The following is a 14511-nucleotide window of genomic DNA, read 5'->3' as shown; positions in this document are numbered from 1 at the left end:
TCACTCATTTCCACGTCACGTCAATGATATCATGTCAACGTGTGGGACTGTGGGTCAACTAACCTTGTCGGAGTGGGCGCCCTGATTCTAGTTTGTGAGCTAGGCAGGCTACTGCCTAGGCAGGTCTCCCACTCAGAAGTATGAGATGGGGAGGGGGCAGGTCTCCCCACTGGAAGCCTGAGGTAAGGGGCTATGAAATAGCGCACCTCTAACTTGGTAGAGGACTAATGCAATTAGTAAAATCAGTCACACTACGAAATGCTACCAAATAAACCACAATTCATTCATAATACTGTGAATATATAGTTTCACAGACATATTGTTGCATTTTTTCTGGTTTGTGCGAAATGTAACGGATGTGAAACGGCAAGCGTAGTTAGCGGTGGTGCGCGCTAAATAGCGTTTCAATCGGTGACGTTACTTGCTCTGAGACCTTGAAGTAGTGGTTCCCCTTGCTCGGCTTTTGTGGAGCGATGGGTAACGATGCTTCGTGGGTCACTGGTTCGCGCCCGGGTATGGGCGAGGGGACGGTCTAAAGTTATACACGGAATCGTTAAGAATAATATAAAACCAGTCTGCACACCACCAAGGTGAATTGGTTTAGTCTTGACTTAGTTTAGTTGACAGTGTTGGGGGATGGAAACAAATTTGTTTCTATTTGTCTTTGTTACTTCTTTTTTTGTCTTATTTTTGTATATATATTTATATTTATATCGTTTTAAATGTTAGGACTATTTATTTGTGTTGTTCCAAATGACTGAATAAAAATTACAGGTAGTGCAGAATGGTGCTTTTTTTGTTGTTGTGAGGGGGGGCGCTTAAGGAGGGGTTCGCCCAGGGAGCCATACAAGCTAGAACCGCCACTGACCAAGGTTCACAGATTCCTCACTTTGGCCCCCCACTCTGTGGCTATAGCATAGTATCGAATGTCGTTATAGTAGTAAACATAACAAATCTCTACTTATTTTCTGTCAATTAAAACGTTAAAGTAAACGTGACAGCAACTGTTTGGATATGGAAATTAATATCCTTGTTGATCTCTCTTCCTCTCTTTCACACACAATTTCAGGAAACTCCCCCTTTCTGCCCTCACACCCCCATGACCATAGGGTATGTTGTAAAACGGGTATGTCATGTGACGTTATAGGCAGGGTGTTTGTCTAACAGGTACATTTGTGTAGATATTGTATCTGTCGTAAATTAGCCTAGTAATGGTCTAAATTAAGGAAAGCCTGGGTGAGCGAGTTGAAAATAGAGGATTAAATATTCGTTTCGAAGCGAAAACACCGAAGACACAAGGTAAGGATAATATTTTCTCGTTAACGAATTACGATCAATTATTTTCGACCAAAATCATTGGGCAGGCATCACTGACCAATTGTTTATTATCGATATAACTATAGCTATGATAATTAATTATTGTTAATTGTGCTTTCTCTTTTCTCAATGCAACCGAACAAATATTTTGTTTAAGATAGAAAAATAAAAATGTAAATGTATTTCTTTATTTTCCTTATTATTTATAAGACAGTAGGCCTACGATACGCTACAATGTAGGTATTTGTTCCTATGTGATTCAATTTTGTTACATGTCGAAACATTCTAAAAGTAGCTTTTGTTTCGTTTCAACCTCCGCCTCAAGAGGGCGAAACAGTCGTTTTTTTTATGTGTGGGTGCTTTTTTTACATGAGAAAATCACTGAATAATGTTTTGAGTATGGCGTATTTAATTAGAGAAATAATGAATAAATACATTTTGTTGCAGTTGTGTCTCCTGCTTGAAAAATGCCAGGTTTGGCAGAGATATGTATTGGCATGCTGTCGCTGGTCCCCCTGGCTCGGGCCAGAGTTGTCTACAACCACAACGAAGGTAAACACACATCTGTTCAGTCGTGGTGTGTGGGTAAAATCACTGGAGAAGCCAAGCCAGGGAAGAAAAAGCCATATTACTACCTATGTGTTGTGATAATTGTGTTGTTTGCTCTATAACCTGTTAGTTCATATGCTTGCCACTGTAATATATAGGCCCAAGGCCGAGACAAGGAGACAGACACAGTGGCAGAATAAATTCAACCACACCTTTGTTTCATCACAAACCCGGAGAGCAACCTCTGTCTGATGAAGTCCACAAAGCATATTGCATGTAACAAACAGTTACATGACCTACATCATTGTCAAGCAAGTTACTACTAAACAGCTATTGATTTAGAACCACGGACAGTTACCGCAAGTTGCAAAGAAAACAGGAGCTGCCTTCACTATTCCAGCACTATTTCAACTTCAACAGTTCAACATCATCAAATCACCTATGCTTAGTCCAATACAGTGAAAACTAAAATATAACAAAAACGATTTAGTTCAATCAACGTACGCTAAATATGATGTGTCTGGCTGGCTGTAGAAAAAACATGTTGAATCACCCTACTTGTTGAGAAATGCTATCCTCCTCTCTTTGATGCTGACAAAACTGTATATGACTGTCATACAGTACACACTTTTAGTTTTTGTTGTCCTAGGCTACCTGGCTAAAATGCTTGCTCGCTAACTTCCTTTCATGGGCAACGATGAGCCAGCTAATTAACATTAGCCTACTACATCTAGCTACATATTGAACTTCCATCCTCTCAGGCCAGGGGCACAATGTATGAATTTCTGGTTGGATCAGAATCTTTGTTATAATCATTGGCCAGTACGGAGAATTAAGTGAAACCACATGTCTAAATCCCAATCTCCATCCATGAGTAATTTAGGAAAGGGGCAATTAGCTAGCAATTAGCTGTCAGTGATTGGTGTGAAGCCAAATCCAAACTGGCTTCCCTTGACACTTGACACTCTTTTTGTGCGCCAGGACCATTCACAGTAGGGCTCACTCAGTTTAGCTCAACGCTGATCTGCTATTATTTTAGACTTTTTTTTTTTCAAGGGTGGCCAAATGTTCGCTTCCCTTGCATGGCTTCCCATGCATTCAGTGCTATGAGCGGCAACAATGTCTTACTCTTTTTGACCAGACAGAATCAGATAGATACAGAGACAACGGGGTGCCGTCTTGGATGCTTTCTCCGATGACATACATTCAGCCTCTTCTTGCAAATTGAAGGAAAATTATGAAACACAGAGAGACTAAAGATAAACTATTTAATGTTATGTTTGGAGGCAGGTTTACCCCCTCCTTTTTCACCCTACTTCATGTACGGTCATATTGGGCCAGTGGTTCCCAAACTGTGAGGCCTTAACTTCTTATGGCTGGGGGCAGTATTGAGTAGCTTGGATGAATAAGGTGCCCAGAGTAAACAGCCTGCTACTCAGTCCCAGAAGCTAGATATATAATATGCATATTTGTATATTTATATCAGTATATTTAGATAGAAAACACTGAAGTTTCTAAAACTGTTTGAATGATGTCTGTGAGTATAACAGAACTCATATGGCAGGCAAAAACCTGAGGAAAAAATCCAACCAGGAAGTGGGAAATCTGAGGTTTGTAGGTTTTCAACTCTTGGCCTATCGAATACACAGTGGGATATTGGTCATATTGCACTTCCTAAGGCTTCCACTAGATGTCAACAGTCTTTAGAACCTTGTTTGATGCTTCTACTGTGAAGTGGGGGCAAATGAGAGGGGAATGAGTCAGGGCTCTGGCAGAGTGCCATGAGCTGACCACGCTTGTTCACATGAGAGCGAGATCTGTTCCATTGCATTTCTACAGACAAAGGAATTCTCAGGTTGGAACATTATTGAAGATTTATGTTAAAAACATCCTAAATATTGATTATATACATCGTTTGACATGTTCCTACGGACTGTAAAGGAACTTTTTTACTTTTCATCTGCTGCTAGTGAACGCGCGTTATGAATTTTGATTTGTGAACTGAACGCGCTAACAAAAGGAGGTATTTGGACATAAATGATGGACATTATCGAACTGGGATTCCTGGGAGTACATTCTGATGAAGATCATCAAAGGTAAGTGAATATTTATAATGCTATTTCTGACTTCTGTTGACTCCAACATGGCGGATATCTGTTTGGGTTGTTTTGGTCTCTGAGCGCCGTACTCAGATTATTGCATGGTGTGCTTTTTCTATTTTTTTCCATTTTTAAAAAAATCTGACACAGCGGTTGCATTAAGGAGAAGTGTATCTATAATTCCGTGCATAATAGTTGTATCTTTTATCAATGTTTATTATGAGTATTTCTGTAAATTGATGTGGCTCTCTGCAAAATCACCGGATGTTTTGGAACTACTGAACGTAACGCGCCAATGTAAACAGATTTTTTTATATAAATATGAACTTTATCGAACAAAGCATACATGTATTGTGTAACATGAAGTCCTATGAGTGTCATCTGATGAAGATCATCAATGGTTAGTGATTCATTTTATCAATATTTCTGCTTTTTGTGACTCCTCTCTTTGGCTGGAAAAAAGGCTGTGTTTTTCTGTGACTTGGCTCTGACCTAACATAATCGTTTGGTTTGCCTTCGCTGTAAAGCCTTTTTGAAATCTGAGACTGTAGTGGGATTAACAAGAAGTGTATCTTTAAAATGGTGTAAAATACTTCTATGTTTGAGGAATTTTAATTATGGGATTTCTGTTGTTTTGAATTTGGCGCCCTGCACTTTCACTGGCTGTTGTCATATCGATCCCGTTAGCAGGATCTCAGCCCAAAGAACTCAGTTGGGCTTTTAACTTACTCTTGAAAGTTGTAATAGTAGAATGCACAATGTGCAATTTCGTGATTGGATAGTGAATCAGTTTTCCTCTTGTCATTGCAGACCTTTAGAGAGCTATTTATAGATTTTTTTTTTAGCGCGTTGATTTTGTTGTAATGTTTTAGTCACTCAATTATCACATGAACAGACAAGACATGGCAAACTATGTAGAATTGCAGGAAATCTGCTTTGAAATGGCAAAATGTGTTCTCCACCACATGGCAAAATGTGAAGAATTGCTGTTTTAAAAAATCACCACCCCATGGGAAAGTTTATAGAATTGCAGGAAGTAAGTTTGAAACTTGCAAAATTCTCTCCTCCAAGAGGGGTGTGACCAGTTTGTGTCATGGACAGTGTAGGGGAGGGGTGTCCCCAAAGATAGAAAGGGGACTGAGTGAAAAAGTTTGGGAACCACTGTGTCGGGCAATTGTTCTTTTGCTTCACTTTTTCTATTTATATCTGATTGTGAGGTTATCCATTCAATACTGACTTTTGTCTGTCGAAGTCAGACTTATGATCAATGATTGCTAGTGTGTGTGTGTGTGTGTGTGTGTGAAAGAGGCTCCGTCTCTATCTCTGATTATATCAACCTCAATCTCATGACCACCAATATCCTCTCTCTCTCTCGGTCTGTCTGTCTTATTCCCTCTCTGTCTCTCGCACGCTGTCTGTCTCTCTGTTTCTCATTTTCTGGGTCCAGTGTTCCTGGGACAACAGTCTGCGTCCTCGTACCTGTCTCGCTCGCTGCTCTGGAACAAATGGGACCTGGAGCTGGTGACGCCAGGCAGCCTTGAGAGGGAGTGCATGGAGGAGGTGTGCACCTACGAGGAGGCCAGGGAGGTGTTTGAGGACACAACCAAAACGGTGAGGGAAGGGGGCAGTGAATGTGGTGGTACCTTTCATGAAAGTCTGTTGGAAATGATGGATTATTTACACACATTAAGAATACTGTAAGCTTGTTCAATTAATTGACTAATCGGATACTAGAAATTTACTTGGAATTAATTTTCTATTATCCCCAGAATGTATTTTGGGACACATATACCAGCAGTCACAGTAAGACCTTTTTTTTGGGGGGGTATTTAGGAAATCTATACTAAGTCAATATTGACATTTACTTTCTCACAACTGTCCTCATGTTTCTCTATGGATGATGCTAGTGTTGTGGATTATAATCGCACAGGCTGTAATCTTAATATAATGTACATTGCAAATATATTTATTGTGTTGTTTTTTTAGACACGGCGCCCAGAGTGGATGTGTCGGGTCTAGTGGCAGGGATCTTGGCTATTCTAGTGTCTGCTGTCATAGCCACGGTGCTGGGCTGCTACTGTTACAAGAACAAGGCTGGTAGAATGGCAGGCAGGTAAGATTGAGTGTGTGTGTTGTGTCTATGTATGTTAGTGTGTCGATCTTAGAGTGTAAGTATGTACACTATAGCCTAAAGCATCTACTGCCTGGTTGCCCTACCTGTCAGCAAATTTAAAATTATAAAGTAGGCCTATGTAATCCCTGGTATCCCTACATAGTAGCAACATATGGTAAAGTACATTTGTCTTATTATTTTTTAATTACAGTAGCCTACATGAGGTATTAGCAACATGATAACATAGGTCTATGTAATCCCGGATAGCCCTACCTAGCAGCAACATTATTTCAGAAATAAGCAATGGACCCTGAGTCTTCCCATATTTTGTCTTGTGTGTGGCCAACATTACTTGTGTGTAGCCTAACCTAGTATTACTTTTATGTCATCTGTTTCAGTGGTCCAGTGAGGATGATTTTGGATGGCCAGCCTGCCCCAGAGACAGTGCCTCTCGCTGGGATCATCGCCCCAGGACTGCCCTCCTATGGCGAAGCCCTGAACCGCAGTGGGCAGCATGACGCACCCCCGCCACCTTACTCTGGGTAGGCGTGTGTGTGTGTGTGTATCACAGGAGGTTGGTGGCACCTTAATTGGGGAGGATGGGCTCGTGGTAATGGATGGAACAGAATGAGTTGAATGGTATCAAACACATGGTTCCTATGTGTTTGATGCCATTCCATTTACAGCCATTATTGAGCCATCCTCCTTTTGGCAAGTCGGTTAGGACATCTACTTTGTGCATGACACAAGTAATTGACCAAATTTGAGTCAATTGGAGGTGTACCTGTGGATGTATTTCAAGGCCTACCTTCAAACTCAGTGCCTCTTTGCTTGACATCATGGGAAAATCCAAAAAATCAGCCAAGACCTCAGGAAAAACAATTGTAGACCTCCACAAGTCTGGTTCATCCTTGGGAGCAATTTCCAAATGGCTGAAGGTACCACGTTCATCTGTACAAACAATAGTACGCAAGTATAAACACCATGGGACCACGCAGCCTACAAACCGCTCAAGAAGGAGACGAGTTCTGTCTCCTAGAGATGAACGTACTTTGGTGCGAAAAGTGGAAATCAACCCCAGAAAAACAGCAAAGGACCTTGTGAAGATGCTGGAGGAAACAGGTACAAAAGTATCTATATCCAGTGTAAAACGAGTCCTATATAACCTGAAAGGCCTCTCAGCAAGGAAGAAGCCACTGCTCCAAAACCGCCATAAAAAAGCCAGACTATGGTTTGCAACTGCACATTGGGAAAAACATTGTACTTTTTGGAGAACTGTCCTCTGGTCTGATGAAACAAAATTAGAACTGTTTGGCCATAATGACCATCATTACTTTAGGAGGAAAAGGGGGAGGCTTGCAAGCCGAAGAACACCATCCCAACCGTGAAGCACGGGGGTGGCAGCATCATGTTGTGGGAGTGATTTGCTGCAGGAGGGACTGATGCAATGTAGATGGCATCATGAGGAACACAAATTATGTGGATACATTGAAGCAACATCTCAAGACATCAGTCAGGAAGTTAAAGCTTGGTTGCAAATGGGTCTTCCAAATGGACAATGACCCCAAGCATACTTCCAAAGTTGTGGCAAAATGGCTTAAGGACAACAAAGTCAAGGTATTGGAGTGGCCATCGCAAAGCCCTGACCTCAATCCCATAGAAAATTTGTGGGCAGAACTGAAAAATCGTGTGAGCAAGGAGGTCTACAAACCTGGCTCAGTTACACCAGCTCTGTCAGGAGGAATGGGCCAAAATTCACCCAACTTATTGTGGGAAGCTTGTGGTAGGCAACCCAAAACGTTTGACCCAAGTTAAACAATTTAAAGGCAATGCTACCAAATACTAATTGAGTGTATGTAAACATCTGACCCACTGGGAATGTGATGAAAGAAATAAAAGCTTAAATAAATCATCCTCTCCTAATTATTCTGACACTTAACATTCTTAAAATAAAGTGGTGATCCTAACTGACCTAAGACAGGGAATGTTTACTAGGATTAAATGTCAGCAATTGTGAAAAATTGAGTTTAAATGTATTTGGCTAAGGTGTATGTAAACTTCCGACTTAAACTATGGTAGAACATACAGTTGACGAATGTGTACTGTGCGTAAATGTATTCCAGCTTTCTGTACTAGTTGTAATATGCATGTCCGTCCACTGTGTGTGTCTGTCTGTCTCAGTGGTGGAAAAAGTACTAAAATATCATACTTTCATAAAAGTAAAGAAAGTCACCCAGTAAAATACTACTTTCATAAAAGTCTAAAAGTCTGTTGAATATACTAAAGTATCAAAAGTATATGGAATTGCTAAAATGTACTTAAGTATCAAAAGTTAATGTATAAATCATTTCAAATTCCTTATATTAAGCAAACCAGACTGCACCATTTACATTTTTTTAATTGACAGATAGCCAGGGACACACTACAACACTCAGACATAATTTACAAACTAAGCATGTGTGTTTAGTGAGTCTGCCAGGTCAGAGGCAGTAGGGATGACCTGGGATGTTCTCTTGATAAGTGGACCATTTCCTATTAAAATGTAATGAGTACAATTTGGGTTTCAGGGAAATGTATGGAGTAAAAAGTACATTATTTTCATTAGGAATGTAGTGAAGTAAAAGTTGCCAAAAATATAAATAGTAAAGTACAGATACCCCAAAACACTACTTAAGTAGTCATTTAAAGTATTTTTACTTAAGTACTTTACATCACTGGTCTGTCTGTGCATGTTTCATTCATATCATTATTTTTCTCTCTCTTTTTTACACAGGGGGGTGCCATCAGAACCTCCTGACCCAGTTGACAATACTGGGATTATTGCTAATACTGAGGACACTGAGTGAAAAGGAGGGATGGACATTTTAAAAAGGGGCATTCAGGAAGTGTGTGTGTGTGTGTTACAAGCTTCTTCAGTTGGAGATCTGGACAGTTATAAGTGAGCACAGCTGTGAACATTTCCATTTCAATTCCTGTGAGTTGTTGAAATAGACATGGTATATGTCCATATAATAGGCGAGCATTTCAATCCCTGTACTGATTGAAATTGGGATGTAATTGACACAGTTCTAGTTTTTAGGACTTTTTTTTTATTCAGGGGAAGAGGGGAGTTCATGGGGGCAAGGCTGAAGGATGTTATAGAATAGAGAAATTAAGATTACCTGTGAGAAAGAGAAGCAATCCCTTGAAAGTTACATATCTTGAAAACTTGATTGCTGACAGTCACCAAATGTTTTGCTTATGTCAACAATGGACTAATGAAACAAAAAATAGTTTTGGGGTGGAATTTCCTTTAATATGTATAAACTAGCAGCTGGTACTGTATTTAGGTCAACATGTTGCCTAATGTTTGTCTTATCTCAGTTGTTTTTATCTGAATTGTTACATGACAGACCACTCTGAACTTGTTTATATTTATACACATTTCTTGTTAAAAATATTTTTATAAAATGTTTTGCACCCTGGCCCACTGGTCAATCAGTCATCAAGACTCCATGGATGCACGTTTTCAAGGTTTTAAAATATGCCCGGGTGTTAGAAGTGAAAGTCATCCAAAAGTAATCGGATTATGTTACTACTTTTGCATAATCCAAAAGTTTCCGTTACTGATTACTTAATTTTTTATATAACTGCAATCAGTAACGGATTACATTTTTTAAGTAATCTGCCCACCCTGCATATATCTGCACTCATCAAAAATAAATGTATCTTGCATTGCTCCCAAATGTACCCTTTTTCTCCCTGGTTGAGAATTGGCCTGTGCTAGAGAATGGTCTCTGTGTATATGACTAAAGGCTTTACATGGTCAATCTGCATCTGAGGTGGCTGTAAAGCATTTACTGCGCAGACATCTTGTGTTTAGCTGAACTATCGTGAAGGAATTTGTCAAGAAAGTTGAGTTGGTGTTTATACAGGACCTCCCGCCCCCACATACCGTCAACCAATCATGTCAATGCGGAGCAATACAGAGTCCTCTGCTTTGTTTCACAATTTGAGGCGCACGGCGATGCGATTCAGAGCTTGATTTGGCCTCTGCATTCCTCTTATTGCTCCGCAATTGCGTCACACCCGCCATACGAAACCTCCGACCACACTCATGATCAAGCATAAATGGTTTTTAAACAAGAGTCGGAGTAGCAGACAGACTACGTGTGTGTGTGTGTGTGTGTGTGTGTGCGCGCGCACTGGAGAGGGAGAAAAAGTGAGTGAGTGGGGGAGTGTGCTAACGAGCGATCCAACCAGCCGCTCTCAAAAATGGCGTCTTCAGAAGAAAAAGACGTGAAACCCTGACATCAAGATTCTAGTACGGCCGCGAAACCACTCTTCAATTCTATCTGGTCTATTTCTGATTGGTTTTACAAAAGAACGCGAGCACTACTACAATATATTTTGATGTGCGGTACGAATATTGTAGTCGTCGAAGTAAGAAGGCCCGCCTACTTGACCAATCAGATGAGGGAGTGTGATGAACGCGTATGCCGGTTTACTATTCGTGGGAAAAGACCAATCAGAATAGGGAGTGTGATGACGCGTATGCTGACCGGCTTGCAGGGGCAGACGAGAGAGATGCATTTATGCCGCGTTCATGTAGTAGTCGGAACTAGGAAACTGACATTTCCGACTTGCTAACTGGTTGTAAGTTATACACGTCCCGCGTTCAACGAATCATCAAGTCGGAAATTTGAGTTTCCTAGTTCCGACTAGTAATTGAACAGAGCACCATTTTATCAAGTTATCCATCAATGGTTTCTTTATTTATTAGCTATAATAAAACCAACCGTTCAAAATGCAAACTGGTAATTGGATGTCTTTTTCAAACTCAGTTACTTGTCTTAACCCAAAATAGGTTTACTCCAATATCTGCATTGTTTTTAAAATGGCATGTTGACACCTTGATTTTACATTTTATTTTCAAAAGTCACAAGTAAAACGTAATTTCATAGAAATGTTCACAGAATTGTTTTTATTTTAAATGTGTTACTTTATTTGGCATCTATGAACTTACTATAGTTGTTTATTTAACTTAACAGTACACCTATTTGGTATTTTGTACCCATTTCAGTACAAAGGCTCTTCAAGTTATGGAAGGTGGCAAAACATTTAATAATAATTATGATTAATTGGACTTACAGTGGCAAAAAAAGTATGTGAACCCTTTGGAATTACCTGGATTTCTGCATAAATTTGACTAAATTTAATCTGATCTTCATCTGTCACAACAGTAGACAAACACCGTCAGCTTAACTAAAAACGCACAAATTATTGTCTTTTTTTGTCTATATTGAATACATAATTTATACATTCACAGTGTGAGATTTTGATAATAGCTGCCCCGCCCCATAAAAAACACATTGTTTATAAATTGAGAAATTTCAGCACTGTTGCTACTCTTCCTAGGAGTGCAAAGATGACTGCAAGAGCACATAGCAGAATGCTTAATGAGGTTAAGAAGAATCCTAGAGTGTCAGCAAAAGATTATAGAAATCTCTGGAAGATGCTAACATCTCTGTTGATGAGTCTACAATACGTAAAACACTAAACAAGAATGGTGTTCATGGGAGGACACCATGGAAGAAGCTACTGCTGTCCAAAAAAAACAACATTGCTGCCCGTCTAAGGTTCGCAACAGAGCACCTGGATGTTCCACAGCGCTACTGGCAACAAAATATTCTGTGGACAGATTAAACTAAAGTTGTGTTGTTTGGAAGGAACACACAACACTATGTGTGGAGAAAAAAAGGAACAGCACACCAACATTAACATCAAAACCTCATCCCAACTATTGTAGTGGGAGCATCATGGTTTGGGGCTGCTTTGCTGCCTCAGGGCCTGGACAGCTTGCTTGCTATCATCGACTGAAAAATGAATTCCCAAGTTTATCAAGACATTTTGCAGGAGAATGTAAGTCTATCTGTCCGCCAATTGAAGCTAAACAGAAGTTAGGTGATGGAACAGGACAACAACCCAAAAGACAGAAGTAAATCAACAACAAAATGGCTTGAACAGAAGAAAATACGCCTTCTGGAGTGGCCCAGTCAGTTCTGACCTCAAGCCGATTGAGATGCCTTGAGAGCGGTTCACACCAGACATCCCAAGAATATTGTGGAACTGAAACAGTTTTGTAAAGAGGGATGGTCCAAAATTCCTCTTGACCATTGTGCAGGTCTGATCCACAACTACAGAAAACATTTCAAATCAAATGTATTTGTCACATACACATGGTTAGCAGATGGTAATGCGAGTGTAGCGAAATGCTTGTGCTTCTAGTTCTGAACATGCAGTAATATCTAACAAGTTATCTAACCTAACAATTTCACAACAACTACCTTATACACACAAGTGTAAAGGAATGAATAAGAATATGCACATAAAAATATATGAATGAGTGATGGCCGAACGGCATAGGCAAGATGCAGTAGATGGTATACAGTACAGTATATACATATGAGATAATTAATGTAGGGTATGTAAACATTATATAAAGTGGCATTGTTTAAAGTGGCTAGTGATACATTTATCACATCAAGATGCAGGAGATGGTATATAGTACAGTATATACATATGAGATGAGTAATGTAGGGTATGTAAACATTATATAAAGTGGCATTGTTTAAAGTGGCTAGCGATACATTTATTACATCAATTTCTCCATTATTAAAGTGAGTGAGTTGAGTCAATATGTTGGCAGCAGCCACTCAATGTTAGTGATGGCTGTTTAACAGTCTGATGGCCTTGAGATAGAAGCTGTTTTTCAGCCTCTCGGTCCCCGCTTGGATGCACCTGTACTGACATCGCCTTCTGGGTGATAGCGGGGTGAACAGGCAGTGGCTCGGGTGGTTGTTGTCCTTGATGATCTTTTTGGCCTTCCTGTGACATCGGGTGGTGTAGGTGTCCTGGAGGGCAGGTAGTTTGCCTCCGGTGATGCGTTGTGCAGACCTCTGGAGAGCCTTACGGTTATGGGCAGAGCAGTTGCCGTACCAGGCGGTGATACAGCCCGACAGGATGCTCTCGATTGTGCATCTGTAGAAGTTTGAGTATTTTTGGTGACAAGCCACATTTTTTCAGCCTCCTGAGGTTGAAGAGGCGCTATTGCGCCTTCTTCACCACGCTGTCTGTGTGGGTGGACCATTTCAGTTTGTCCGTGATGTGTACGCCGAGGAACTTAACTTTCCACCCTCTCCACTACTGTCCCGTCGATGTGGATAGGGGGCTGCTCCCTCTGCTGTTTCCTGAAGTCCACGATTATCTCCTTTGTTTAGTTGACATTGAGTGTGAGGTTATTTTCCTGTAACCACACTCCGAGGGCCCTCACCTCCTCCCTGTAGGCCGTCTCGTCGTTGTTGGTAATCAAGCCTACCACATTTGAGGTTATTGCTGCCAAAGGAGGGTCAACCTGTTACTAAATCCAAGGGTTCACATACTTTTTCCAACTTGCACTGTGTGTTCAATAAAGACATGAACAATTATAATTGTTTGTGTCTTATTAGTTTTAAGCAGATTGTGTTTGTCTATTGTTATGACCAATTTATGCAGACATCCAGGTATTTTTTTAATTTAACTAGGCAAGTCAGTTAAGAACAAATTATTATTTACAATGACAGCCTAGGAATAGTGGGTTAGCTGCCTTGTTCAGGGGCAGAACAACAGATTTGTACCTTGTCAGCTCAGGGATTCGATCTAGCAACCTTTCAGTTACTGGTAACTCTAAAGGGTTCACATACTTTTTCTTCCCACTGTACATGGCACTTTTTTAGACATCCAAAGCTCTTTACAGTGTAAGGGGAAACTTACGACCCTAACCCCACTTACATTGCCTTCAGAAAGTATTAATACCCCTTGACTATTATTTTTACCTATCTACTAACAGGTGCCCTTCTTTGCGAAGCTTTGGAAAACATCCCTGGTCTTTGGTTGAATTTGTGTTTGAAATTCACTGCTCGACAGAGTGACCTTACAGATAATTGTATGTGTGTGGTACAGAGATGAGGTAGTCATTTAAAAATGATGCTAAACACTATTATTGCATACAGCGTGAGCCCATGCAACTTATTACGTGACTTGTTAGGCACATTTTCACTCCTCAGCTTATTTAGTCTTGCCATAATAAAGGGGTTGAATAGTTATTGACTCAAGACATTTCGGCTTTTCATTATTAATTAATTAGTCAAATAAATTGTTTAAAAAAAATCATAATTCCACGTTGACATTATGAGGTATTGTGTGTAGGCCAGTGACACAACATCTACATTTAAACCACTTTCAATTCAGTCTGTAACACAACAAAATGTGGAAAAGTCAAGAGGAGTGAATACTTTCTAAAGGCACTGTACACATCTACATTTAAACCACTTTCAATTCAGTCTGTAACACAACAAAATGTGGAAAAGTCAAGAGGAGTGAATACTTTCTAAAGGCACTGTACACATCTACATT

The 14511-nt window shown here is 40.1% G+C and overlaps 1 protein-coding gene across 1 annotated transcript; it reads left to right on the top strand.

Annotated features, from left to right (window-relative positions):
* Positions 1-1165: 1165 nt before the first annotated feature.
* Positions 1166-9542, top strand: tmg2 (Transmembrane gamma-carboxyglutamic acid protein 2). The gene is given in 7 exon segments (NM_001165242.1): positions 1166-1299; positions 1765-1869; positions 5413-5576; positions 5735-5768; positions 5952-6078; positions 6477-6620; positions 8852-9542. Coding segments are annotated over 6 exon segments (627 nt in total). The 5' UTR covers positions 1166-1299; positions 1765-1784; the 3' UTR covers positions 8925-9542.
* Positions 9543-14511: the final 4969 nt, after the last annotated feature.

This window comes from Oncorhynchus mykiss, chromosome 4 (assembly GCF_057628025.1).
Source record: "Oncorhynchus mykiss isolate SJ-2025 chromosome 4, ASM5762802v1, whole genome shotgun sequence".
In the NCBI taxonomy this organism is placed as follows: Eukaryota; Metazoa; Chordata; class Actinopteri; order Salmoniformes; family Salmonidae; genus Oncorhynchus; species Oncorhynchus mykiss.
This window is presented reverse-complemented; position numbering and strand designations above follow the sequence as displayed.